This window comes from Aureobasidium pullulans (assembly GCF_000721785.1).
Source record: "Aureobasidium pullulans EXF-150 unplaced genomic scaffold scaffold_1, whole genome shotgun sequence".
In the NCBI taxonomy this organism is placed as follows: domain Eukaryota; kingdom Fungi; phylum Ascomycota; class Dothideomycetes; order Dothideales; family Saccotheciaceae; genus Aureobasidium; species Aureobasidium pullulans.
Genome location: NW_021941021.1, coordinates 660,573 through 684,681, shown reverse-complemented (window position 1 = coordinate 684,681; position 24,109 = coordinate 660,573). Strand labels below are relative to the sequence as shown.

General features: G+C 50.6%; 10 protein-coding genes across 10 annotated transcripts; 7 read left to right on the top strand and 3 right to left on the bottom strand.

Moving 5' to 3' along the window:
• Positions 1-1,662: 1,662 nt before the first annotated feature.
• On the top strand, positions 1,663-3,180 carry M438DRAFT_341112 (acetate kinase). The gene is made up of 3 exons (XM_029904432.1): positions 1,663-2,089; positions 2,143-2,239; positions 2,295-3,180. Exons 1-3 carry the CDS (start codon positions 1,704-1,706, stop codon positions 3,075-3,077), a joined length of 1,266 nt encoding a protein of 421 aa, XP_029765516.1. The 5' UTR covers positions 1,663-1,703; the 3' UTR covers positions 3,078-3,180.
• On the bottom strand, positions 3,178-4,437 carry M438DRAFT_258541 (t-SNARE; the record flags this gene model as incomplete). Its single annotated transcript, XM_029899742.1, has 3 exons — positions 3,178-3,779; positions 3,838-4,355; positions 4,415-4,437. Coding segments are annotated over 3 exons (1,143 nt in total), but the record flags the coding sequence as incomplete, so codon positions are not given.
• A 261-nt stretch (positions 4,438-4,698) lies between these two features.
• On the top strand, positions 4,699-5,744 carry M438DRAFT_341109 (EF-hand protein). The gene is made up of 6 exons (XM_029904431.1): positions 4,699-4,771; positions 4,881-4,937; positions 5,037-5,052; positions 5,160-5,285; positions 5,347-5,559; positions 5,614-5,744. The coding sequence occupies exons 1-6, from the start codon at positions 4,769-4,771 to the stop codon at positions 5,646-5,648; spliced, it is 450 nt and encodes a 149-aa protein (XP_029765514.1). The 5' UTR covers positions 4,699-4,768; the 3' UTR covers positions 5,649-5,744.
• A 77-nt stretch (positions 5,745-5,821) lies between these two features.
• M438DRAFT_308607 (Isochorismatase hydrolase) lies at positions 5,822-6,988 on the top strand. The gene is made up of 3 exons (XM_029902355.1): positions 5,822-6,133; positions 6,192-6,207; positions 6,275-6,988. The coding sequence occupies exons 1-3, from the start codon at positions 6,112-6,114 to the stop codon at positions 6,846-6,848; spliced, it is 612 nt and encodes a 203-aa protein (XP_029765513.1). The 5' UTR covers positions 5,822-6,111; the 3' UTR covers positions 6,849-6,988.
• Positions 6,989-7,841: 853 nt separating this feature from the next.
• Positions 7,842-11,501, top strand: M438DRAFT_4395 (uncharacterized protein). Its single transcript, XM_029910108.1, has 4 exons — positions 7,842-8,475; positions 8,540-8,611; positions 8,668-8,886; positions 8,939-11,501. Exons 1-4 carry the CDS (start codon positions 7,938-7,940, stop codon positions 11,413-11,415), a joined length of 3,306 nt encoding a protein of 1,101 aa, XP_029765512.1. The 5' UTR covers positions 7,842-7,937; the 3' UTR covers positions 11,416-11,501.
• Positions 11,502-11,960, top strand: M438DRAFT_4396 (uncharacterized protein). The gene has a single exon (XM_029910109.1). The coding sequence runs from the start codon at positions 11,588-11,590 to the stop codon at positions 11,894-11,896; it is 309 nt and encodes a 102-aa protein (XP_029765511.1). The 5' UTR covers positions 11,502-11,587; the 3' UTR covers positions 11,897-11,960.
• Positions 11,961-12,227: 267 nt separating this feature from the next.
• Positions 12,228-13,539, top strand: M438DRAFT_308601 (lysophospholipase A). The gene is made up of 4 exons (XM_029902354.1): positions 12,228-12,420; positions 12,473-12,605; positions 12,661-12,800; positions 12,852-13,539. Exons 1-4 carry the CDS (start codon positions 12,317-12,319, stop codon positions 13,483-13,485), a joined length of 1,011 nt encoding a protein of 336 aa, XP_029765510.1. The 5' UTR covers positions 12,228-12,316; the 3' UTR covers positions 13,486-13,539.
• A 397-nt stretch (positions 13,540-13,936) lies between these two features.
• M438DRAFT_341106 (Metallo-dependent phosphatase) lies at positions 13,937-15,251 on the bottom strand. Its single transcript, XM_029904430.1, has one exon. It carries the CDS (start codon positions 15,234-15,236, stop codon positions 14,061-14,063), a length of 1,176 nt encoding a protein of 391 aa, XP_029765509.1. The 5' UTR covers positions 15,237-15,251; the 3' UTR covers positions 13,937-14,060.
• Positions 15,252-15,761: 510 nt separating this feature from the next.
• M438DRAFT_341104 (uncharacterized protein) lies at positions 15,762-20,731 on the top strand. The gene has a single exon (XM_029904429.1). The coding sequence runs from the start codon at positions 16,013-16,015 to the stop codon at positions 20,495-20,497; it is 4,485 nt and encodes a 1,494-aa protein (XP_029765508.1). The 5' UTR covers positions 15,762-16,012; the 3' UTR covers positions 20,498-20,731.
• An 85-nt stretch (positions 20,732-20,816) lies between these two features.
• On the bottom strand, positions 20,817-22,794 carry M438DRAFT_401454 (MFS transporter). The gene is made up of 2 exons (XM_029909542.1): positions 21,999-22,794; positions 20,817-21,942 (listed from the first exon to the last, which is right to left on the bottom strand). Exons 1-2 carry the CDS (start codon positions 22,655-22,657, stop codon positions 20,940-20,942), a joined length of 1,662 nt encoding a protein of 553 aa, XP_029765507.1. The 5' UTR covers positions 22,658-22,794; the 3' UTR covers positions 20,817-20,939.
• Between the last annotated feature and the right edge of the window lie 1,315 nt (positions 22,795-24,109).

The following is a 24,109-nucleotide window of genomic DNA, read 5'->3' as shown; positions in this document are numbered from 1 at the left end:
TTTCACTCTTTACTTCATGTTCCCTCTCCGCACCAACGACCCTCGTGGCAGCCCGGCCAACGCCAGTAAACCCGTTGTCCAACTCGCTGTGTTGCTGCAGCAGACCCTTTCTTCGCTTCTGCATCGCCTGCGCAACTGACAAACGTTCTTCTATCTGCCTGCACTTCTTCCACTTCCATCATCCATGAATGACATCTGCGACATGCGAGATTCATGCCGTCTCGAGTCCGAGACGAGCACGCGGCCGACCCCAGAAGACGCGAAGGCACTAACTTTTGTTAGTCCAGCCTCATTAAACTTGATTCGACGTGTTGCGCCAGTGCCTCATCTCTTATCCATGTCGCATCTAATCTCGCCCTCGTATCGTATATGCTTCTGCTTAATTGACCTTCAGGCTAAGTCGGTATAGACGTGCAAGTCATCGTTTGACAGCTATTAGCCAACTCTTCTCTTCAGTCTTGTTCTTTTGCTTCATGCTTCTACCCTCTCCTAGAACCCCTCGCCTGCGCTAGCTTCCAACCTTAAATCCCCGCAACATCTGCTCTTAACCCCCTGCCCTTGGGTCTCTGAAAATATTGACGGGCTTGGCCTATCAAGCCCAATAAGCCAACGTATCTAACCTTGTCAATTTTGACGAGCCGCTTCCCAGCCGTAAACGCCATGGTTGTGATACCGAGCTCTGCAGCCGAAAGCACACTTCATAAAGGAACATAATGATCACCACTAAGCTGAAACTATCATCTGCAACCGTGCCATCGTGTCAAACTAAGGCAGGTACCCTCTCGCCGAGTGTATATTTCACCATTGCTGTGGACTCCACAAGGGAGTATTTTCTACCTTTGTTGTTTCCTCCACCTCGAGGTGTGCTGGACGCATGTATCGAATGCATCAAGCATGACGTGTGTGAACAGCAATTCGGAACGATCGCTCAGACCAGGTCCAGATCTCGAAACTGTCTGAAACGAAGACAGAACGCAACTGTCAGCTGTTTTAGCTGCAGACGTCACCTACGCAAATTCGAGATCTGAGTTGAGGCCTGACTCTGTCGAAGTGACATGAAGAATCTAGTGCGAAGGTCCGCTGATAGATCCCTGCCTGTCCGTGTTGACTATTTGAGCAAACGTAAACATGTTGTTCGTGCAGCGGTCACGTATTAGAGTCGATGCTCATCCAGCAATTACGCTGGCTTCTTTGGTTGTGGTGTGCTCAGCGCAGTCATAATTGGATATTGGAATACCACATCTCGTCCGTCTTGAGTTGCTAGCTCGATGTTCAAGCAGTGGACTTCCGGCTGTCATCATGTTACGCATCTGTATCTTACTGGCGCTAGAAATGGCCTCTCTCGTGATATTGCATGTAGTTGATGCCCTTAACTGGAGTCTTTGAGATGGAGTCAATATTCGTGAAAATGCGTCACGGCTAGCTCTTGCCTGATTTCCACACTGCTCAGTATCATTTGTAAAATGTCGAGGCTAGGACTACTCAGGAAGAAAGGACTTGAGGTCGCAAAAAGTGCACTCAAAAATTGAAGCAAGGCAAGTCTAGACGCAACAAACTCCGGATAGCGCGGAAAATCATCCGACTCCCGAAGTTGCGTCATACTATCATGCAGCGACAGTGAGCTCGAAAACAGTTGAGATGCTCACTCAAAAACACTTTCCGAGCACCCACATTTGCACCTCAGAAGAAATCATCACGACAAGATGGCCAAACTCATCCTCTCAATCAATGCTGGCTCATCTTCCGTCAAGGTCTCTGTTTTCAGAGGAAGCTCCAAGGACGCTGAGCCCTCTCAGCTTGCCGAAGTGTCTATCGATGGACTGACTGCCCCTCCTTCGACTCTTACCTATAAACGTGGAGACCACAAGATCAAGGGCAAGGAGATCGAAGGTGTTAGTTCTCAAGAGGACGCATTCAAGTACATCCTCGAACACCTTCTAAATGATGACGACTTGCCGGACCTTAAGAACAAGGAAGATATTGAATTTGCATGCCACAGAGTTGTCCACGGAGGAGACTTCGACAAACCTACAAGAATTGACAAAGAGACTTACCACCACATCGAAGAGCTTTCTGATCTGGCACCTCTGTAAGAATCATTTTCTTTTGAAACCTGATCCACAAGACTGACTAGCGATACAGCCATAACGCAGGTGCCTTGACTATCGTCAAAGCTGTTCACGAGCAACTACCAAAGGCAACCAACATCGCCTTCTTCGATTCTGCATTCCACTCAACTGTAAGTTCAGCCTCATAGCAAGGCATGAACAAAGTCTAATTATTGTGCCTTTCAGATTCCAGAGCATATCCGAACATACCCCATCGACCAAGAGAGAGCGAAGCTCAACAAGCTTCGCAAGTATGGTTTCCACGGTCTCTCATATGCATTCATTGCCAGATCCGTGGCCGAATCTTTGAACAAGCCCGTCGATTCACTGAACATCATTGCTCTGCACCTGGGCAGTGGTGCTTCTGCATGCTCCATTGTTGACGGCAAGTCCTTCGACACCACCATGGGTCTGACACCTTTGGCCGGTCTTCCAGGTGCGACCCGATCAGGTTCTGTCGACCCCAGTCTGATCTTCCACTTTACGCACAGCGCTGGAAAGCCTAGCCGCAGCAGCACTAAGGATCTGCACATCACCGAGGCTGAGGAAATCTTGAACAAGAAGAGTGGATGGAACGCTATCGCCGGCACGACTGACTTTGGCGTGATCAGCTCAAAGGCAGAGGAAGGTGACAAGAACTGCCAACTCGCCTTCAATCTGTTTGTCGACAAGATTTTGAATTTCGTGGGTGGATACTACGTCAAGATGGGTGGCAAGCTCGATGCTCTAGTATTTGCTGGTGGTATTGGTGAGAAGGGAAGTCAACTACGCGCTCGCGTGGTTAAGCAGCTGGCCTGTGTCGGCTTCGAGCTTGACGAGGAAAAGAACAAGAAGCCCGAAGACAAGGAAGTGGTGGATATCTCGAAGAGCGGATCCAAGCACAAGGTCCTGATCTGCCAGACCGACGAGCAGACGGAGATGGCGAGGCAATGCGTCCAGAACGCTGATGACTTCCGGAAAAATGTTTGAAGCTATCAAGGAGGCTTCAGATGACGAACATGCAATAAAAGCAGGATTGCTATGAAATGTATAGCATTACTAATTATTAAAGGTCCTTTAATCCGATGGTTGTTCGCTTCCGCCTTCTCCAGTCTTTCCTAGTACCTATGAGCTCGTCCCAGACCACATTTCGTCGTAAACGTCCAGGGGGTCTTATAGCTGGCTCTGGTTCTGTCGGAGTAACAGGCGCGGGTGCAGGGGTAACGGCCGGACTGCTTCGGCTTTTAGGTTTGATCATCAGCAGAATAAACATGCCGGCAACGATGAGCACCAGCAATAAGATGATCTTTCGCTTGGTCGATTTCTTCTGGTATCCAGTAGCGACTTTCAACTCCTTCTCCGCTTGTTTGACTTCGACAGCCATGTTCTCGACGTTGTAATCAATGCGGTCCAGCATGCTTCCTTGATCGATGACCATGGTCTGTAATTCCTGGAATATGTTGGACAGATCGATGATGCCTTGCGCAATGTCTTCGATCTCGCGCTCCCGTTGAGCAATGGTCGAATCGTGTAAACCAGTAGAGCGCTGTTTTTGCTTGGTCTGTAGGAGAGTTGTTTGTGCTGAGCTGCGATCGATCTCAGAGTCCATGAGGGAGGGATCGGTGTATGGGTTCTGGACAGGTGACGCAGCACGGTCTAGGGGTGAATTCATGCCACCGAGTGCACGTAGTTCTGTGGTCGATGTCAGTCATGCTCATCACGTCTTCTAAAGTCAGTTGATAGAACGTACTCTTCAGATATGCAGACTGCTTCTTACGAAACAGTGCACTGCTGTCTCCCACTCTTGTGGCCAGGGAGACCTTGAGATTCTGAGCCATTGTCTCCTCTCCTCTACTCAGGCTTCCAGTTTGTTGCGATTCTTTGACCATATTGTCAATGCGACGGATTGCTCGTTGACAGGTTTGAAAGCCTCTAGTGATCTCTTGGGTCATGGCCTCGATCTCACGCTCTTCCCTTCTCTTGACCTGCTCATCGTCGAATCCTGGTAGCACGTGTTTCTGGAGCAATTGGTCCAGCTTTTTCATTTGTTTTGTGATGTTGTCTAACCATTCGGTGACTTGGTCCTGCACGTCCAGCCAGCGCGGCGGTAGGCGATCCATCTCAATTACTGCATCTCCGTCGTCGAAAGCACCGGCAGACATGAGTCCGCGAGTCTCCTCGGATTCGCCATTGTCTCCGAAGCCTCCAGCAATTCGCGACTTTTTGGTGGTAGGATGATGTGAATATGATTGGCGATAGGAGATAAAGCTACAGAGGGAGACGGTCAGCTCGCGCTGGTGATGAATAGTCAGGTTGGGGTCAAGTACAGGTTTGTTCTGTCGCGCCACATGATGCGCGTTTATGGAAAGAGTCGGATCAACATGGAAGTCGAGACGGCGGCAGCAACACAGGTGGAAACAGGTTGTTGTGTTACGGTGGCATTAGAGTACAAGTGGATGCTTGCACCTTGAGTGGGGAGGGCAGGGTGCTTCAAGGCTGACGTGGTGGACGAGCTCAGCCGAAACGACCCTGAATCTCAAGCATTCTGGACCTGGAATCTCTCTTCTCTCCGCGAACCACCTCTTCTTCACTTCTTGGCCTGGTCGCATACCACTTCGAAACATCATTCGCCCTTCAAACCACCTACCGACACATTCCTCTTCACACCGAATACCGCAAAAATGGTATCTCAACCCCTTGTCAGCCACGCAGCCCCGCCATCGTCAGGAGGCGCCTGTTGAAGCTGTTGCTGCTGCCCTCTACCGCCATTGCACTTGCTGACTCTGTTCGCAGGCCGACTCGCTTACCGAAGAGCAAGTCTCTGAATTCAAGGAAGCCTTTTCTCTCTTTGTAAGTCCTCGGTCCATCCATACCAGCCTCCGCAACGAGGCCTGCTCATCTGCGCGCCCAACTCCTATAGCTGTCACAGTAGTGCTAACTCAATAACAGGACAAGGATGGCGATGGTATGCAGTCTGATCCCTCCTTCCTTCCGAGCTCCGTCTAGATCCTCCCACCTCAGAACCCCGATCACAGCCGTGTAAAGTCAGCCCATATTAACCATGTCGCGCAGGTCAGATCACCACCAAGGAGTTGGGCACCGTCATGCGCTCTCTCGGCCAAAACCCTAGCGAGTCGGAGCTTCAGGACATGATCAACGAGGTGGATGCCGACAACAACGGAACCATTGACTTCCCTGGTTAGTCGACCCTAAGACCGCCATTGCACGACTTAGGAAGCTAACGGTCTGTTCTCTGCAGAATTCTTGACCATGATGGCCCGCAAGATGAAGGACACCGACTCCGAGGAAGAGATCAGAGAGGCCTTCAAGGTCTTTGATCGCGACAACAACGGTTTTATCTCGGCCGCCGAGCTTCGCCATGTCATGACCTCGATTGGCGAGAAGTTGACCGACGACGAGGTTGATGAGATGATCAGAGAGGCCGACCAGGATGGCGATGGCAGAATCGACTGTGAGTTTACAACAAATCACCTGCCACGCGGACTGTGCTAACGCAGATGTACAGACAACGAGTTTGTTCAGCTCATGATGCAGAAGTAGAGATGGCGTGACGTGCGAGTGCACATGGAGGAAGGCACTTGAGTTATTATCATGCGGTTTTCATAACCGTCACGACCTGAGAGATACCTGAGAGCCTATGCTTATTACTGCTGCTGGTCTTGACTTTGAACAAGGCTCTTTCAATCAACTTTCTATCAATGCAACACTGGCCATTTCCTTTCTCTACCTTCAGCGCAATCCTGGTACAATCGTTCTAATTTCAATTGCATGTTTCAGGTTGACTTTATACTGTACGTTTCACAGGGACCAGAAGCCTCCCGCAATTCAAACGTTCAATGTGCAGGAGCGGCTTCGGCTTGAATGTGGGGAGGCCGGGTCAAAGGGAAACCACGAGGAGGTCATCAATCTCCCGACAGCGAATAGAACTTCAAAGACCAACTGTGTCACTCGTCAGTGTTCAAACAACATATTGATACTATATTGGAGAAACTGGAATTCCAACATGGCTGCCACTCGAAGATTAGGTAGGTATCCCATATCCCACTCGATTATGACGTTGTACTTTGACTGACGTGCATACAGTAAAGCCAGCCCTCTTGTAAGACCATTCGGGTGGTTGGGCCTTGTGCCCTATTCAACGTTCTATCCGCTGATACTGTTGATAGCATTTGTGATCTTCAAGAGAAATTTCGCTCAGCTATTCACGAATATGGGCGTGTAATCACCACGACACAGAAGCTACTCAAAGCCTGCCGGATCCTCGACATTCCCGTATTCGCAACAACCCAACTCCGAGCCAAACTTGGAGAGACATGCAGCGAGCTTGGCCTCGATAGCCCAGACGGTATCAAGACACACGCTCACGTCGACAAGAGCGCCTTCTCGATGTTTGTGCCAGAGATCCGCGATGCTTTCAAGAAGCTTGGTGGTGAGGCAAGAGAGGTCATCATCGTCGGCATCGAGAGCCATATTTGCGTCACACAGACAACGCTTGACCTGCTCAAAGAAGGTCATAAGGTTTACATCATTGCCGACGGGGTCAGTAGCTGCAATAAGGAGGAGGTTCCCATCGCTTTGGCGAGATTGAGAGCTGAGGGCGCTGTTGTGACCACTAGCGAGTCCTGGCTGTACGAGTGCATGGGAGACGCTTCGGTGCCGGAGTTCAAGCAAATTGCAGGCTTAGTTAAGGAGTATAACTCCAAGACAAAGGAGGGGCTTCAAGCTCTGTGTAGAATCTAGATGTTGATGGTAGTAGACGTCTGCATGGAATTTATCCACAAGTGTCGACAAGCGCGTGTTCTGAGATCACATATTACAGTAGCACCGTACTGTGCAGACGGGTGTGATGGGAGATATGATAGGCCGAGCAATATCGAAACACGGGTTTCCGGTGTTTTCAGCTGTATGTTAGCCTCCATGTTCTTTGTCTTACATGATTGCAAGAATTGGATGGCGGCCTCGGTCGTTCAGCCTTGCTTCCCACCTGCTGCTAAGCGACGGGAGACGCATGGAAATGCGCGTGGCTATGAGATATTCGGGAAAGAAGGAGAAAAAGGATCGGAAAAGATTGCCGTTCGTTAGAAAAAAAGAAATCGGGACAAGGTCATAGTACATGTTCGATTCATTGATTTATGCGAGGTTGTGGATGGACAAGTATAGCAGAGGTCCAAGCGCGGCTCTGATGATGATGCGGTTTCAGGGACTTGAATGAATAGAGCAGGAGCAAAGAAGTGAACAAGTGCCTCCTTCCTAATAAAAGACTGGACCAAGACATCACATCAGTTGTGTTGTAATAGCTGGTTGATTGCTGCCAGGAACCGGCCACCGGAAAGCAGGGGTCGCATACGAAACAATCCCGACGTCTTCTCCATCATTCCCTCGTCTAGAAGCACACAAAGCAAAGACAAGGAAACACTTTACCCATCTTCTCCTTCCCCATTCACAACGCCCGCCTCGGCCGCCACTTCCTGGTTTGCTCTGCTTATCCATCCATCCTCTGGACGCCTGTTCTCATTTGCTCTTGTTTTCTCACTTCTCAAAAGTCGCGCCTGCAGAAGCCCGTGTTTGAAAGAGACAAAGGGAAAGGAAGGACATTGGACCGAGTGTGCCACAAGCGCCGCTGTCGACCAGACCATTCACGCAGCTTCGACACTTCCGACTATCCTCGCAATCAGCCCGACGATCCCTCCTCGGCTCATCTGCTCCGTCGTCACTCGATCCCTGGTCGCTGTCGCTGAGCCAGCACCACCCCCGCGGTCTAGTGATCAAGTCTCCCCGGCGTTCGAGCATGAGGATTACCTGCAAGACCAACCCCGTTGGAACATCTACATGACGTCCAGTCATACCCCAAACATGGCAGCTGCTTCTTTCCACCAGAGACGCTCGACAAATTCTCAACAATCCAACTCCGTCCCCTCTACGCCGCATCAACATCCACGAGATCTTCGCTTCCATTCCCGATCGCCTTCACCCAGCAAGACGATAGGCCACAGCTCCCCTCATTCGTCGGCCTCTGGGGCCGTCGGTACTCCCGCTGTACCAAAGCCAGCGCAAGGAATCTGTAAATTCGAGAGCGGCGCCGAGTACAGAACGCGACGAATTCCCTACCTCGACGGTGGCAATGAGCCGTTACCACCGCCAACTGAAGAGCCCAAGGCGGCTCTTGAAGCAGAACAGGATGTTAAGCTGAGTGGCGACATGAGGGAACTCTACGACCGGTTATTGCCAACAGATGAGAGCGAAGAAAGAAGGCGGAAACTCGTTCAGAAATTAGAGGACATCTTGAACGGAGAGTGGCCAGGCAATGAGATCAGAGTCAATGTCTTTGGTTCATCCGGCAATCTGCTCAGCTCGAACGACTCTGATGGTGCGTCTTCTTGCTTTGGACTCTCCCCAACACTTCCTGGACATGCGCTTATGTTTTCTTGCAGTTGATGTTTGTGTAACCACACCCCTGAAAGCGCTCGAGTCCATGCACACCTTGGCTGCAGTTCTAGACAGACGTATGTTCTTACTTGGCCCTCCTCTTTCTGCTTACTCATACTCACTCTTTTTGTAGACGGCATGGATAAGGTCATTTGCCGAGCGTCTGCGAAAGTCCCAATCGTCAAGATTTGGGATCCCGAATTGCAACTGGCGTGCGATTTGAATGTCAACAACCCATTGGCTCTCGAGAATACGCGCATGATAAAAACATACGTTCAGATTGATGAAAGGGTGCGGCCGCTTGCGAAGGTCATCAAGTACTGGACGAAAAGAAGGATACTGAACGATGCTGGTGCGTGCTTCTGCTACACATATAAAAACGCATGAACGCTAACATGTTCCAGCCTTTGGAGGCACTATCAGTTCCTACACATGGATATGCATGATTCTTAACTTCTTACAGACCCGCGATCCTCCGATTCTGCCGTCTCTCCAGAAGATACCCAGCTCTCGCTCCACCCAGGCCAACGGCCAGATTTCATCATTCGCCGACAATCTAGAAGAGCTACGCGGGTTTGGTAAAGACAACCACGAAAGCCTCGGACAACTTATTTTCTACTTCTTCCGGCACTACGGTTATGTTTTCGACTACCAAGAAAATGTCGTCTCGGTCAAGGAAGGAAGACCGATCTCGCGTAAAGAGAAGGGTTGGGACACAAAGAATTACACAGAGAAGGAGTCTCGTAGTAGCCTGTGTGTGGAAGAACCATTCAACACCCAACGAAACCTTGGAAACTCTGCCGACGATTATGCTTTCAGCGGCATACACAAGGAGATCCGAAGAGCGTTCGAGCTGCTCAAGGACGGCTCAGGTCTCGAAGAGTGCTGTGCTCAGTTTGAGTGGCCAATCGAGGAGAAGCCGATATTCCAACGACCGCCGCCCAAGCCTAAACCTATCCTAACAAGAAGCGCTTCCCAATCTGGACGTCCCAACAATGGAAACAGTCAAGGGCGAGGGAATGGGAATGGCACGAGGAACAACCGCAATTCGTCTAATCAACGGAATAACGGCCGTAGATCCTCCAGTGGGACAGCATACAACCCTAGGATGCCGTATGCCATGAGCCCGCCGGTCGGGATTAACCCTGCAGACTACTTTTCGTCTACGGCCATGTCGACTGATCAGTTGCACAATCAACTCTACAAGCAGTACCGATTCCTGCAAGCTCAACAAGAGGCCTTGAGGAATCAGCTCTTGCAACAACAGCAGACCCAGGTTCAGCTACAGCAAGTTCAGGCACAGGCACAAGCTCGCGGTGTCGATCTTGGTACTTCTCCCCGTGCGCGGCAATTCACCAATAACGTTCAAAGCCCGCATAGTCCGCGAACGTTCGAGAACTCGCCTACAGCGGCTCCGCCTCTTTTGCCTGGATATCTCTACCATTATCCTGCCAGATACCCTCCGCCGTCACCTTTGTCTCAGTCAAGGAATACTGAAGATGCCCTTGTCGGTCCCTCTTCACCTTCGCTGCAGAACGCAGCTCCTGCTCTGAGAAGAGGGGTACACCGTGGTTCTATCACCGAAGGCACAGCCAACGCCTCAGTGCGTTCCCAGTCGCAGCCCGGGCGTTCTTTCCCAAATCCTTTGACTCTTCAGGGCCTTGCGCACCCAGGCTACGACGTGTCTGGAGCTATTGCCACACCTTACATGATGCCACGCTCCGTGCAGCAATTTGCTCAGATACAGCCAAATGGCTCAATCAGACAAACCAATGGCTCGTTCTCTGGCGAAACCGCCATGCCCAAGGAATATGTCGGATACTATGTTGGCCAATCTCCTCAGCTTATCCCTCAGTATCAGAGCGGTAATCTGGTACAGGTTCCACAGCTAAGGGATATCGCTCCGCAGCCTGATAGACGCATATCTCCCGAGCTCACCCTTCCTATTTCTGATGGTTTGCGTCATCAATCTCGTTCGCCTTCGCCTTTTGCTGGTGGCCGTCGTCACTCGAGCTCGGCATCCGCTCATCCCATCGCTGGTAATCAGCCTTTTGTTCAACAGCCTCTTAGTTCTATGCCAGTCCAGCCCAAGTTCAACGAGAACCAAGGGCCCGTCATTGTCAACGGATCTAATATGGCCAGCACGAAACAACGACAGCCTTCTGTGACAGCAGCTTCAGCTCCACTGGTCCAGAAGAGTAATGGCACCTCTCCTGATCTGATCCCAACGGAGCAAATCCAGCAGATGTCATTGGACGCATCCATGTTTCATACGAATGGCCAGCAGCACGACATGGGTGAAGCAGCTCCAAGGCATCTTGTGGGTCGCTCGAATGGTCATGTGGCCGAGCCCTCGTTGCCAGCGCATGTAGCTCAGAACGTACCGACGCCAGTTTGGAGGCAGAATGCTCCTGATCCTCAGGGACTTTCCAACCATATGTCATCCGCTTCGCAAGCTCAAGACACAAACCACACCTCTGTTTCGAGCCTTAGCCAGTCTATGCAAGCAGCCTCGCTCCATCCTTCGATGGGATCTCTTCTTTCGCCTGTCGCCGAAATTCGCACTCCATCGCCCACGGCAGGCCGAGCAGCTGAACCCTCCAAGATTGCACCCCACCACAAGCTTGCACAAAGTGTGCAGATTGCTAACGGCAAGAATATAGAGGCTGCCACAAAGACTCACAATGGTAATTCTGGTCGTCACGATGGAGGCAAGCATCAAGCTCCTACGAGCAATTCGGCCAGCACTTGGCAGCAGGCTCCGGCAAGAAAGACACACAAGAAGAACAAATCCAACACAGGATCCAAGGGCTCGCACGTGCCCAAGACTAGTGGCGGAGAACCTCTGCCTGCCAACGAAGCCGACAGAAAGGGAGGATGAATGAACGAGCCATTCGCAGTCGATCCGATTGAATACTTGGTCCAAAATTCTGCTTGCTATTCGGAATGCTGATGTTTCGCCCGGGGCAGGCCATCACCAACATCTGCATGATCGAGAAGAGCACTGTTTCACATATCTGGATTTACTTTGCGTTTGACAGGCCACAAAAAAGATGAATATAAACGAAAAGGGCGTGCACCACATGGTTGTGCGCACACGGCGGAGCAAAAAAGGGGAGCACAGGAACATCTTCATGTTTTTCACAAGATACCACCGAGCGTTTTCCTTGTTTTTCATGTTGATTTCATTTTCTTTTTTTTTCTTTTCAACCATTCTTCCATCTCGGCATGGCATGGGCATCATGGGTCTACAAATGAGGTTTTTTTTGCATGTGGCGCTTTGGCAGAGAATGCATATGGCATGCGCATCGAGATCATGGTTTTTCTTCTTTGTGATGTATAGAAGGGCAGCCGAGGTGTGAAGAAACACAAAACAAAACAGACAAAAATCAATACAAAAAAAAGTTGAAATCAAACGCTGAGTACAAAGTCTGCCTGTTGCTTCTGCTGACCAGAATCGTGGCAGCATCCAGTCCTCCATCGTGGCCTTCGCATGGAGTTGATAACCTCCTCCGCACTTTCCTTCTCCGGCCGGGGCAATTGTGGGGAGTATGCAGCTCCGACGATCATTCTACCATGATATTCCGGATTGACCTCTTCTTCCACCAATCGCCAGTCCTTGCTGGTTGAAATACACCTTGCTCCCAGGCACTATGGGTTCGATGTTCGCCCGCTTGGTCGACCCCTCAGCATGCCGGCCGTGAGGGAGGTCAGGAGCCATTCTGGTAGGTATAAGAACCTTGCACTCACCGCTCGATCAATCTGTAGGAGTACCAACGGCCATGCCTGTCTTCAAGCACTTTCTTCTTGCATCTGTGACCTTGTCAGTGGGGGTGTCCGCAGCCCCAAAGAAGACCAAGTTCAACTGGCACGACACGAAGCATGTGTAAGGAACCCTGAATATGGGATGACCCATGATCAATACTAATAGCTAGCAGAATAGCATTTGGTGATTCGTACACATATGTACAAGGCACAGCTGGCCGACAAAACTCGACCTTCATCGGCGACTACTTCAACTTTCCATTTACGGAAGAGGAGTTGTTGCACAACAAGATTGTTCAAAATCAGGTATGTCAATCTGCTGTCCAGGCCTGATGATTTCGTGGCTAACATATCCGGACAGACTGCGACGGCTGAGGGAGGTCCAAATTGGGTTGAGTATCTCACGGACTGTGGGCTGAAGCCAGGCCTCACATCACCACTGTCATGTAAGACACAACTCTGGGACTTTGCATTTGGTGGCGCCGATATCTCGACCAAGTAGTAAGTGTATTGCTTTCCTTACATACTGTCCAATGCTTACATCATCCAAAGCACACCTCGTCACCACAACTACACGGTCATGCTAGAAGAACAAGTCCAGCAATTCCTCACCTATGCCCAACCCACCCTCAGCAAAATTGTCGATCCCTCAAGAACACTAGTCGCTTTCTGGATTGGCATAAACGACATCAACGATAGTGCCAACTACGCCGTCGACTTTCCCAGTTTCTACGATCAACTCATCAGCACACTTTTCGCATCGGTCCAAAGTGTGTATGATATCGGATACCGCAATTTCCTCTTCATGAATCTACCACCCTTGGACCGCACACCAGGAAACGTCCTCAAAGCCACCCCCTCCCCCAACACCACCATGATAAACTGGTGGGACTCCTCCTTGACCTCTCACATGCACACCTTCGCCGCCAACAATCCATCCGCCAATCCCTTCACCTTTGACGTCAACACCTTCTTGAACAATGTCTTGGATCACCCGGATAAATACAACATCAAGAACGTCACGGGATATTGTGCGAGTTACAATCAACCATATATCAATGAGGCGCCGGAGAGTTATGGATGTTTGCCGTTGGATGAGTATGCGTGGTTTAACAATGGGCATATGACTTCGCATGTGCATGAGATTTTGGCCAAGGAGGTTGCACAGTTTTTGAAGAAGCAGTAGTTGAAGATTTTGATATGCGAATAGTTGGAATACTTGAAGTGAATTGTTTCGCACGATGAGTCGACATGTGCCTTGGGATTGCTACATGAAAGCAAGAGCGTCTGAAGTTCGTGGTGACTTGGTTGAACAACCACTTAAGCTTGATTAATGATTGTCGAAAGCATGTAAGAGTACAGTAATCGGAACGTAATACGCCATAACTGATTTTGAAAGGCAGAGAATAAACGTGCATGTCGTTGTCGACATTTCAAGATAGAGACAGGGTCAGACCCTCGACAAGAGTACATGGTCTCGCGCGAAAACCGGCGAGCAACCACAAAGGGATAATCTTGCGGCATTTCAAGATACACAGGGTATGGGTACAGAAGATGATGATGATGATGATGATGATGATGATGATGATGATGTGTATAGGTATCTCGACCACAGTATTATAGTATGCTTCTCTTACCCTTCTCGATGTACAACGAATTCTCTAAATCGTTCAAAACGCCATCCCAATGCTGTCTATATGTATTAATGCCCAGCCCATGCTCCTCTCAAAACGCCAATGATTATAATAGCTGACAAGCCACTTATTTACGATGCTTGCAATCCACACTGACAATTTCTGCTTGCCCCCAGGCGTTCAATACCATGGCGGTAAGCTTGTTGCCATTCACGCACCCACTGTCGAGACCTTTGCTCCACTTCTTGAGATTCAAGCCGCGAGGACTATCATGTCCGTAGACGACAACAGAAGGTGGAGGATGCTTGACTTTAGTTTGTGCTTCCTCGTCATCGTCTTTGCTGTTGTATAAGCCATTCCAAGATCTCCACCACTCGCTTGCTTCTGTTGACTCGGTGGCTTGACCGAAGAGCCAGGTCATGAATGGCGAACGAGTGCGTGCGATCCGGTCGTTGTACCAGCCCCAGACACGCTCCCATGGGATACCTCTCTTGCGGTTTTCGCTGGGTACATGGTTGGTTGGGGACATACTTCGCATGTTCATGACGGAGAATGGATCTTGGCGAAGGAGCGGGACTGAAGGAACGAGACCTGCATGCACAACGTTGATGTCGTTTAGAATCTGGAAGACCTTCTTTTTCTTTTTCTTGCCAGAGGCGTCCAGATCAGAGGTCACCAGAGCCAAGTGCCTAGGAGGAGTGAGAGCAGGTATATGGATGATCAAAGGGAGTGAACGCATAAACTTAAGGTGGCGTGGCTTGAGGTAGTCCAGCAGAGCTTCTCCTTTGAGTCCAGCACCCCTTGATGTCGCTGAGACGTCATCAGATGATTCGATGTTGGCTTCTAGATCCATGCCGGTGGATGCGCGAGACTTCGCGGCCAGCAGAATGCGGTCTTCATGGTTGCCACGCACAGATAAGGCACCGAGAGACACCAATGTATCGATGACACCGGGTGAATCTGGGCCCTTTGCGACAACATCACCGGTAGCGATGATTTTGTCCAAGTCTTTGTTGAAAGCGACGGTTTTGAGCAAGTCAAGAAGTTCGTTCTTGCAGCCGTGAATGTCGCCAATAAAGATCAGACGTCTCTTTCCATCAGGGTCGGACTTGCCACCTGGGACATATTCGTGTGGCAACTGGTGTAGTTGGGTGATATCGCTAAGCTTGTTGGGCATCTGCTCTCCAAAAGAGTTGGGGTGTTCGAGGCCTTCGACTAGGGCTTGTCTTTCGTCCCAGGCAGGAAGGAAGAGTTTGGTACAGAGGAAGAAGAGAGCGAGAAAGGCGATTATAGCGAGGAACATGGTACGGCGGACTCGGCGGTTGAGGCAGAAAGCATGGCAGAGATTGATAAATGAGGCGTCCGAGTCGAGATCGCAGCAGTGACTAAGTTCGTTGTCGTCGTCTTCGTCCGAGTCTGAGTCGTAATGCAAATTTCGGTTTTCTTCCGAGTGGTGCCAGTTGTTTACAACGCGATCAATTAGGGGTCGGTTGTCAGAACGATACTGAGAGGGGAGGTAGCGGTCGGAATGAGGATAGTTTTGCGACGAAGCCATAGCGTCATAACTAGGGGACAATTGAAGTCAAAACGTCAAGGCGCCGCGCGGCAGGATTGTGCAGGGGGAGAGATGTCAAGAATTAGGAGGGTTGATGAAAGCCTCCCAGGCTGCAGTCGAGACTACAAGCAGAGATTCACATCACGATCGGCCAGGGAAAGATGAGACGAACATTGAGGATTAATTGCCAAGACGCGTGTCGCGGCATCTCGGCGATGCATGTAGAGCGTTTGGACGGACTCGTGCATCTTCCCAGTTGGTCAAGAGAGAAAGAGAGAGACCGCTGGAGATATTTCAGCAAGCAGGAGAAATAGACAAGTCCAGCTCGAAGCGTGAAGACGTGTCGGAGTTTCTGCCTTCAGCATTGGTTTATTTTAGGCAATTGCGGGAAAGAGCAAGGCGGGCCCCCCGCGTCACAGCAGCTCGAACGCGCTTTCCAAATCGCGTGTCTTCGCGACGCATCAGCTTGTCCTTTGACTATACATATTCTTCCCAACTTTTGTACATCACCACGACCGCAGCCCATGCCTCGAACGCGCAATCGCGCCAGTGCTGCGCAGGAGAAGCTCGTTGTCGAAGAGCCCGTTGTCGAAGAAGTCCCTGCTGAAGAGGAGGAAGATGAGCATCAGAGCATCGAGGGTGCCCCGAGGCCACTGGACTTCAACGAATCCCTGACATGGCGCGCCGGGAAGCCTATCGTCGTCGCAGAGCTACTACGTCGCCTGAGGACTCTACACGGTGAACTGGCTGAGCTGGACCAGGAAGATGCCCACCGCGACTCTCTTGTACCAGTCGCACAAGAGCTGGCCCACAGGAACCTGCTCGAGCATCGTGATCGCGGTGTTAAGGCCTGGACCGCGCTATGTATCGTTGAGATGTTCAAGTTACTGGCCCCTGATGCCCCATTCAAGGCTGCTCAATTGAACCAAATCTTCTCCCTTATCATTACACAAGTCCTACCTTCCCTCGGCAACCCTCAGGACCCATACAACGAACAGCACTTGTCCATCATCCGCTCATTGGATGAGGTGAAGAGTATTGTTCTACTCACCGACATTCCTGGAGCCGACAGCCTACTATACAAGCTGTTCACAGGTGCTTTTGACATCTTCGCAGACACGTCAAAGAACGACAAAGCCGAAGAGCTGGGCAAGAACGTCGAACACCATGTCACCAGTCTGCTCGTCACTGTTGTTGATGAGAGTCCCTCGCTACCTAATGATGTTGTTGACATTATCCTGGCGCAATTCCTCCGCCTTGATCCCACCACCTTCCCGCTTCAGCTTAACAAGTCTACTCGCGAGTCCTCGCGCCCCTTCCATCTCCAATTGCCTCCCCCGGCTTACAATATGGCCAAGAATATCTGTAGCTCGTGTCCCGACAAGATGTCTCGCATGGTTGCCCACTACTTCAACTCAATTATCGCAGACCTCTCGGATGGTCTCGACGGTTCAAGTTCGCGCAAGTCAACATCACGACGTCGTTCTGGTGCTGACGACGAGGATGATGAGGAAGAAGACAATGATCGTGATGCTCCACCTGCTGGTCCGTCTGCAGAAGAGCTCAAATCATTGGAGAAAGCACACAGGCTGCTGCGCGAGCTGTGGAGGTCTGCCGCTTTGGTCATACAGAACATTGTTCCTCAAATCGAGTCTGAGCTTGGTGCTGAGAACATCGACATAAGATTCCTGGCCACTGAGACAGTTGGCGACTTAATATCTGGCATCGGCGCGGCAGGCCCACCCGCTCCTGTAGCTCTCGACCCGGCAGCATACCCTTCTCAGAGCATTGATCCGCCTTCAGCCTATTCCAAGACCTACAACTTCCTCACCACTCCCGCCGCTCCTCACGCCTTTTCCTCTGTTCACTCTTCCACCTACCAAGCCTTTCTCAACCGACGCAACGACAAATCACCAAAAGTCCGTTCAATCTGGGTGACTTGTGTAGGTCGCATTCTGGCCACCTCCGCTGGTGGTGTTGGTCTCGACCCAAAGGAGGAAAGTGCTATACTCAGGTACATCTCTGACATGCTTGTGGACAACGACGAGCACGTTCGTCTCGCTGCAGTTCAAGCCATTGGTCGCTGCGATTTCGAGACGATCGTCCAACGTATAGGCGCAAGCGGCAGCGTCAATACTCCCGATTCGGTACTTTCAAACCTGGCCGACAGAATCAAGGACCGTAAGCACAGTGTCCGTGCCGAGGCTATGTCTCTGCTTGGTCGCATTTGGGGTGTTGCTGCAGGTGCTATCACTGAAGGGAACGAGAGAGTCCGTATGCTTCTTGGTGCAATTCCTTCACGTATTTTTGATGCTATCTACATCAATGACCGCGAGATCACTGCGTTGGTACAACAAGTCCTCTACGACTCCCTCTTACCACTGAGCTATCCTCCAATCAAGGCCAAGTCTACGACGAACGGCGATTCGCAGCGTGTCAAGGACAGTCAAGTTCCGGCTTCGCAAGCTGAGAAAGCACCTTCACCGGATGCCATTCGCGCTGAGCGTATTCTGGTGCTGGTTCGAGACCTCGAGCAGAAGGCCAAGACTGTCTTCTTCACTTTCCAGTCCAGACAGACCAAGATGGCGCAATACTTGGAAGCGTTCTTGAAGCGCTGCGAAGACTACAATGGAGGCGTCAATGCAAAGAACGGCAAAGAGGGCAGTGGCTCGCTTGCCAAGTTGATTGAGTTCTTTGCGCGAGAGCGTCCCGAACCTCTTGTAGCCAACGAACACCTCTGGAAATTTGCTAAGAAGCATAATAGAAGATGTTATCAGTTGATCAGATTCGCAACAAATCCCGACAGCGAGTACAAGAAGGTTAACAACGCCATTAAGGAATTGACGAAAGGCATCGAAAGTCCGGCAATCTTGACGACGATATTGCCTATCATCTATCAGGCCAGTGTACTGGTTTACAGCAAGAGTCACGTCCCTACGATTGTCGATATTTCTCGTACGGAGGTCAGGGGTCTTGGTTCACCAGCGCATGAGGTGCTTAGAGAGATCTCAACCCACAACCCCGAGGTCTTCAAGGCACACGTACGTAGCCTGTGCGCCACGCTTCAGGAGCAAGTGCCATCGAAAGATAGACCTACCGATTCTGGTGTGGTCGAGACTCTGAAGGCGTGTGCCGGTTTCGCGCAGAGATTCCCTGCGGAGATTCCTCGCGATCGTGCCTTCTTGCAAGCCATGGTTCAGTTTGCCCTCCACGGGAATCCGCCCATAGCCGCGAAACACGCCGTTTCCGTCGTCGTTGCTGCTGACGAGAAGAAGGACATGTACGTCAAAGACATTGTCACCAAGTGTGTACAAGGCTTCGAATATGGCGAAGATGGTTATCTTTCAAAGCTGGCAGCGCTCAGTCAACTCATGCTCCTGTCAGCAAAGGACACTGAAGACGAACATGATAACATTATGGAAATCGCGATTCAGAAAGTCCTGCTGCAAGTCCGAACCAAAGCCAAGCCAGACGATGTTGAATGGCAAGAAGAACCGGATGACGAGTGCGAAGCCAAGATCTGGGCCCTCAAGATCTTAGCAAACAGACTTAGATCCTACGCGATGTCTGTACCTGACAGTGAGATGGAGACTGTAGTCAAGGAGCAGGCAGTGCCGGTGTTCAAGCTGTTGCAACGCATTGTTGATAAGGATGGCGAGCTGTCCAAGACTCAGAACGAAACCCCCAAGCCTCACAGAGCACGCCTGCGATTGAACGCAGCTATTCTGCTGCTTAAGTTGTGCAGTGCACACAAACGTTTCGACGCACTGATGGAGCCCAAGCAATTCAACCGTCTCATCGTCATCGCCCAGGATGCACTACCCGAGGTTCGAGAGGCTTTCGTAGATGCCATCAAGAAGTATCTTGGTCAAGGCAGACTGCCCCACCGTTTCTATACTCTGGTGTTCGTCTACGCTTTCGAGCCAAACGGAGTCATCAAGAACGCAACATCAACATGGCTGAAGGGGCGCGCAGCAACATTTGCTAAAGCTAACGAAACCGTCATGGAGGCCACATTCGCACGCTTCATCAGTCTTCTCGCTCACCACCCCGACTTCTCAACAGAATTGAAAGACTTGAAGGACTCTGTTGACTACATGATGTTCTACCTGAAGGCTGTTGCAACCCCGACCAACATCACCCTGATCTACCACATCGCTCAAAGAATGAAATCCGTTAAGGACGGCATTGATGAGACCAAGAGTGAAAACTTGTATTGTCTGTCTGACATCGCGCAAGCTGTCATCCGCAGATACCAAGAACTGCAAGGTTGGTCACTGTCGGTATGGTCTGGAAAGCTTCGTCTACCTGTTGGTCTCTTTGCCGCTCTGCCCAGCCATGCGATCGCCCAACAGATCGCCGAGAAACAATATGCACTAGAGGAGTTGATGGAACAAATCGAAGACCTAGTCAGAGACCGCCTGCGTACCAAGAAGCGCAAGTCTGAGGGCACAAACACACAGGCCAAGAAGCGCGCCAGAGCTAGCGAAGGCAAGGCGGCCAAATCGACCTCGAGCAAGAAGATCAAGAGCGTCAAGACGCCGAAGAAAAAGAGCTCAAATGCTGCCTCAGTACCTGCCAGCGAGATCCGTCGCAGTTCTCGCAAGTCTGGCGCGAAAAGCTACCTCGAGAACAGCGACAGTGATGAAGCAGACGGTCCTGACGATGCCGAAGAAGACGATAGCGACGACGACGAAAGCGACGCAGAGGACCAAGAGCAGGATGAGGAAATGGAGGATGCCGAGAAGCAGGAACCAGAGGCAGTCGTAGGAAGCGAAGAACCAGAACAAGAGGCTGCTGAGCCAGAAGAGGAAGAAGCAGTCGAGCCAGAGGAGGAACCATCACCAGTACCCACCAAGAAACGAGGAGGTCGTACTGCTGCCGCAACCAAAGCCAAAAAGGCAGCCAAACCCGCCACAGCTCCCACAAGATCGAGCCGGAGAAAGAGAAATGGTGCTGCTAAGGGCAGTGATTCCGAACTGAGTGATGCACCATCAGATATGGAGTAGTATGTCCTAGTATGAACATGGGATGGGGCCCATCGCGTGCCTTTCACTCTTCCTGTATTTGCTTAAAAAACAACCAACATCGAGTAACTACTATGGCTATTTTCATCACACATGCATACTTTTATAGCGAATGGCGTTTTCTTTTGTGTTTTCCACCCTTTTCCGTTCATCCACAAGTTCAATTTGTTTCTAATATCAGTCTCGTTCGTGTATAGCAGCAAAGCAATCAGTACGTGTTCAATCGAATATCAAAAAAACACAAACCCTCCAATATCTTCAATCCAACTGCGGCAGAGTGTAAACAGAGCACGTAATGTATGGGAATAAGATTGTGATTATGAATAAGGTAATAAGTTTGATTATGGGTATCTATAAGGTCTTTTCGACAAGACGAAACAAGGAAATGGTCATGATAATATTACAAACAATCCACGCTCTAAATCTAGACGGATTGTCTTTGCGATGCACTCGACTTGACAGAAGCGCCAGTCATGGAGTTTTGTCTGCTGGGGCCGTAGATGGCCGAAGCTCTTCTGCCACCATTGTCTTCACGGGCAGAAGACAATTGCTGAGCGAAGGGCGAACGCTTGCGGAGAACAGGTCCTTTCCAGTAGATGACGTAGACCGAGATCACAAGGAGGAAAGCGATACAGGCGAGAATGGTCGAGGCGTACTCGAGGTGGTGCTCGCCGCCAATGTTGGTGTAGAAGGGGGTGGCGGGTACGGTCAACACACCGGCAAGGAAATCACGAGCCCATCCATTACCACCAGTGGCGGAAGCGGAGTAAGGACCGTAAGCGCAGATCATGTAATCGATGGTGGCCATGTAAATTGCGTAGTTGGCGATACCGATGACTGCGGAGAAAATCATGGAGCCGATCCAGTGAATTGGGGGTCCACCGCTGGTCCAGGCGAAGCCGATCAGACCGATGGGAAGACAGGGAACGGTGAACAGGAGCCACCAGAGACGAGACTCGTACTGAGCGTGCTCGTCGTTGGGGTTCTCGCGACGTTGTCTCTTATTGCGAGCAATGGCGGGGAAGAATGAGAACCAAGCGATGAAGTATCCGATGAGGAGAGGAAGGAAAGCAAGACCGATCTGGTAAGCTGAGAAGCCCCACTGGTCGTACACAAGAGCGTAAGACTGGAGGAACATGAAGATCAGAGCATCACTGAAACCAGAGAGCAGCGAAAGGGTGAGGACGATAGGCTCGGTGAGGAACATCTTGAAGGGGCGGATCCAGGTTTGAATGATCTCCTTGGCAGAGAAGCGCTCCTTCCAGGGAATGAGCTCAGTGGGACCGTAAACGTTGGTCTCACCAGCCTTGCGACGTCTCTTAGCGATCTTGTCGAGCATGGAGCTGGTTCTAGTTTCGGGGACGAGGAAGAAGTGGAGAGCTTGAACGAAACCACCGAAGATAAGCTGAATCCAGATGTTCCATCTCCTGTGAGGTTATTAGCGCGATGAAGAATGCCATAGCGGTCATTATTCCAAACTTACCATGCAGCGTATTGTTCGACGAAACCACCGACGACAGGACCAAGGACGGAACCACCAACAGAGGAGAAGACGATGAAGGCAACAGCGTACTGCTGCTCATCGGCCTCCCACATGTCGGCAACCATACCAAGAGTAACGGAACCACCGGCAGATGACAGACCACCAAGGGCACGGCCAGCCATGACGGTTCCGAAGTTCTGAGCGAGGGCGACAGGGATTTGCCAGATGTTGACGAGGAACAAACTGAGCTGGAGGATAGGCCATCTTCCGAGTTCTTCAGACCAAGGAGCCCAAAGCTCACAACCAAAAGCATAGAGGACCAAGAAGATCATGGCACCACAACGAGCAGCCTGGGCACTAATGCCAAACTCTTCTGTCATGCCAGTAATGGCATTGCTGTACAAACTTGTGTTGAAGTTCATCGAGACTTGAACGATGAAGATGACAGACAGAATCGTCCACTTCTTCCATGTAGGAAAGCAGAAACCGAGTTCTTCGTAGCAGTCATCTTCTGTCAGGATGATCTTGTCGGTGCCATCGTATGCGTTGCCAGTCTCCTTCTTGCGGGTAGGTACTTCGGAGTTGTCGACTCTGCGTTCGATCGAGGGGTCGGACGAGTCGGGATTCTCGACCTTTTCGTTGGTAAACATGCCAGACATCTTGAATGCAATGCAGTTAAGGATGTATTATGATATTGTTCTGAGGACGCCAGCGATGGGCGTGAGGTATATGTAGATATATACCAATGTCTGACGGCCGAAGGAAACCCGTCAGATAAATACTGGGGATGCCGGGGGGACGGGGAAGATACTGGGGAAGGCACGCAGAGGATGGTCCTGCCGTATTTATATGCCCTCACAGTGGTGGAGCATTTCGGAAACTACAAGGAAGGAGCGGTGACATCACCCAGCAGCATAAACGCGATGGAGTGATTTGCGCGGATCTTTCTGAGCGGCTCACCCTCGAAAAAAAGCCCTTGCGTTCATCTTCGAAGTGGACGGTAGCCCGGTGACCGAAGACCCACATGGCTTTACTTTGAGTGCTTTGACACGGAAATCAAGTCCTTTTGCAGACATTTTGAGGTTTGGGGACTGCACGTCGTTGAGAACTTAAGTTTGTTTATCAACACCTCTCAGGATCTCATGAGCCTTGAGAATGCACACTATGCATACCAGGCATCGAATTCTCGAGACCCCATATCAATGACGACGCGCAAAATCAATACTCGTATGAGGGAATGTTTCCGTTACTCGCTCCTTCATGCGACGTTACAATGGTACACCCGGAAAATAGATCTTTATGGCCGGCACAGGCGTCATCCCGCGGTTGGCTTGCTCTTATATAAGCATCTTCTTGGCGGTGGCGTCCAACTCTTGAACATTGATATCATTTGGCGCTTTTACGACTGAAGGATCAAGAATGTTGGTAATGTTGCTTGAGTATTTTCTTCTCGCGAACCTGCTTGGTGAGATATAGTGACCACTTGACGCTTGCGAAAAAGCCATTCGACGTGGAACACTTCAAGTATCTTTACCATGACAGCGTGGCTGCCACGAAGACACAACTTAAAGATCTTGGTGTTTAGCCGGCTGGGGGACTTGGAGCGGGGCGCGTAACGATTCTCCACCAAAGCACCACTTATTTTGTTTGGAGGAGCTTGGGGTCTCCGAATAATTTTCTGGCACCACACCCGACGATGTGGGCGATTGATGAAGTTCTGTTCGGCCCGATTCTGTCACCAAGAGCATACGAGTCAAGGCCGTCCTCGGGACCATCACCGCCGCCGGAACCGTTCGCACGGCAATCATGCTTGCCGTTGTTGCCATGTTTTCGGCCGATACATCTTGATACGACGCTGATCACGCGTGCGATAAAAGAATTTTTCTACACCAGACCCGGCAATCATGTGAAAGTAGCCATATACCGAGCTGTGATATAGGAGATATAGTCAGTTGATAGATATAAACCGAAGGACAACCGACATGTAGTCCTGGGTTAACCACAAGCTCGCTTTCGCTTGAGATGGCCTTTGTATCAGTCAACCAGTGGGTCTCTTGTGTCGTGCATCTTTGATCTCTTGGATATTCACAAGCTTCACGCATGTCTTGATC

Coding starts and splice junctions, on each gene's coding strand:
- M438DRAFT_341112 (XM_029904432.1), top strand. CDS start 1,704: ATGGCCAAACTCATCCTCTCAATCAATGCTGGCTCATCTTCCGTCAAG. Junction 2,090..2,142: donor CTTTCTGATCTGGCACCTCT/GTAAGAATCATT, acceptor CTAGCGATACAG/CCATAACGCAGGTGCCTTGA. Junction 2,240..2,294: donor ATTCTGCATTCCACTCAACT/GTAAGTTCAGCC, acceptor TGTGCCTTTCAG/ATTCCAGAGCATATCCGAAC.
- M438DRAFT_341109 (XM_029904431.1), top strand. Junction 5,286..5,346: donor CGGAACCATTGACTTCCCTG/GTTAGTCGACCC, acceptor TGTTCTCTGCAG/AATTCTTGACCATGATGGCC. Junction 5,560..5,613: donor TGGCGATGGCAGAATCGACT/GTGAGTTTACAA, acceptor GCAGATGTACAG/ACAACGAGTTTGTTCAGCTC.
- M438DRAFT_308607 (XM_029902355.1), top strand. CDS start 6,112: ATGGCTGCCACTCGAAGATTAG.
- M438DRAFT_4395 (XM_029910108.1), top strand. CDS start 7,938: ATGACGTCCAGTCATACCCCAAACATGGCAGCTGCTTCTTTCCACCAG. Junction 8,612..8,667: donor GGCTGCAGTTCTAGACAGAC/GTATGTTCTTAC, acceptor CTCTTTTTGTAG/ACGGCATGGATAAGGTCATT. Junction 8,887..8,938: donor AAGGATACTGAACGATGCTG/GTGCGTGCTTCT, acceptor AACATGTTCCAG/CCTTTGGAGGCACTATCAGT.
- M438DRAFT_4396 (XM_029910109.1), top strand. CDS start 11,588: ATGAATATAAACGAAAAGGGCGTGCACCACATGGTTGTGCGCACACGG.
- M438DRAFT_308601 (XM_029902354.1), top strand. CDS start 12,317: ATGCCTGTCTTCAAGCACTTTCTTCTTGCATCTGTGACCTTGTCAGTG. Junction 12,421..12,472: donor TGGCACGACACGAAGCATGT/GTAAGGAACCCT, acceptor AATAGCTAGCAG/AATAGCATTTGGTGATTCGT. Junction 12,606..12,660: donor ACAAGATTGTTCAAAATCAG/GTATGTCAATCT, acceptor ATATCCGGACAG/ACTGCGACGGCTGAGGGAGG.
- M438DRAFT_341106 (XM_029904430.1), bottom strand. CDS start 15,236: ATGTTCCTCGCTATAATCGCCTTTCTCGCTCTCTTCTTCCTCTGTACC.
- M438DRAFT_341104 (XM_029904429.1), top strand. CDS start 16,013: ATGCCTCGAACGCGCAATCGCGCCAGTGCTGCGCAGGAGAAGCTCGTT.
- M438DRAFT_401454 (XM_029909542.1), bottom strand. CDS start 22,657: ATGTCTGGCATGTTTACCAACGAAAAGGTCGAGAATCCCGACTCGTCC. Junction 21,943..21,998: donor GTCGAACAATACGCTGCATG/GTAAGTTTGGAA, acceptor ATAACCTCACAG/GAGATGGAACATCTGGATTC.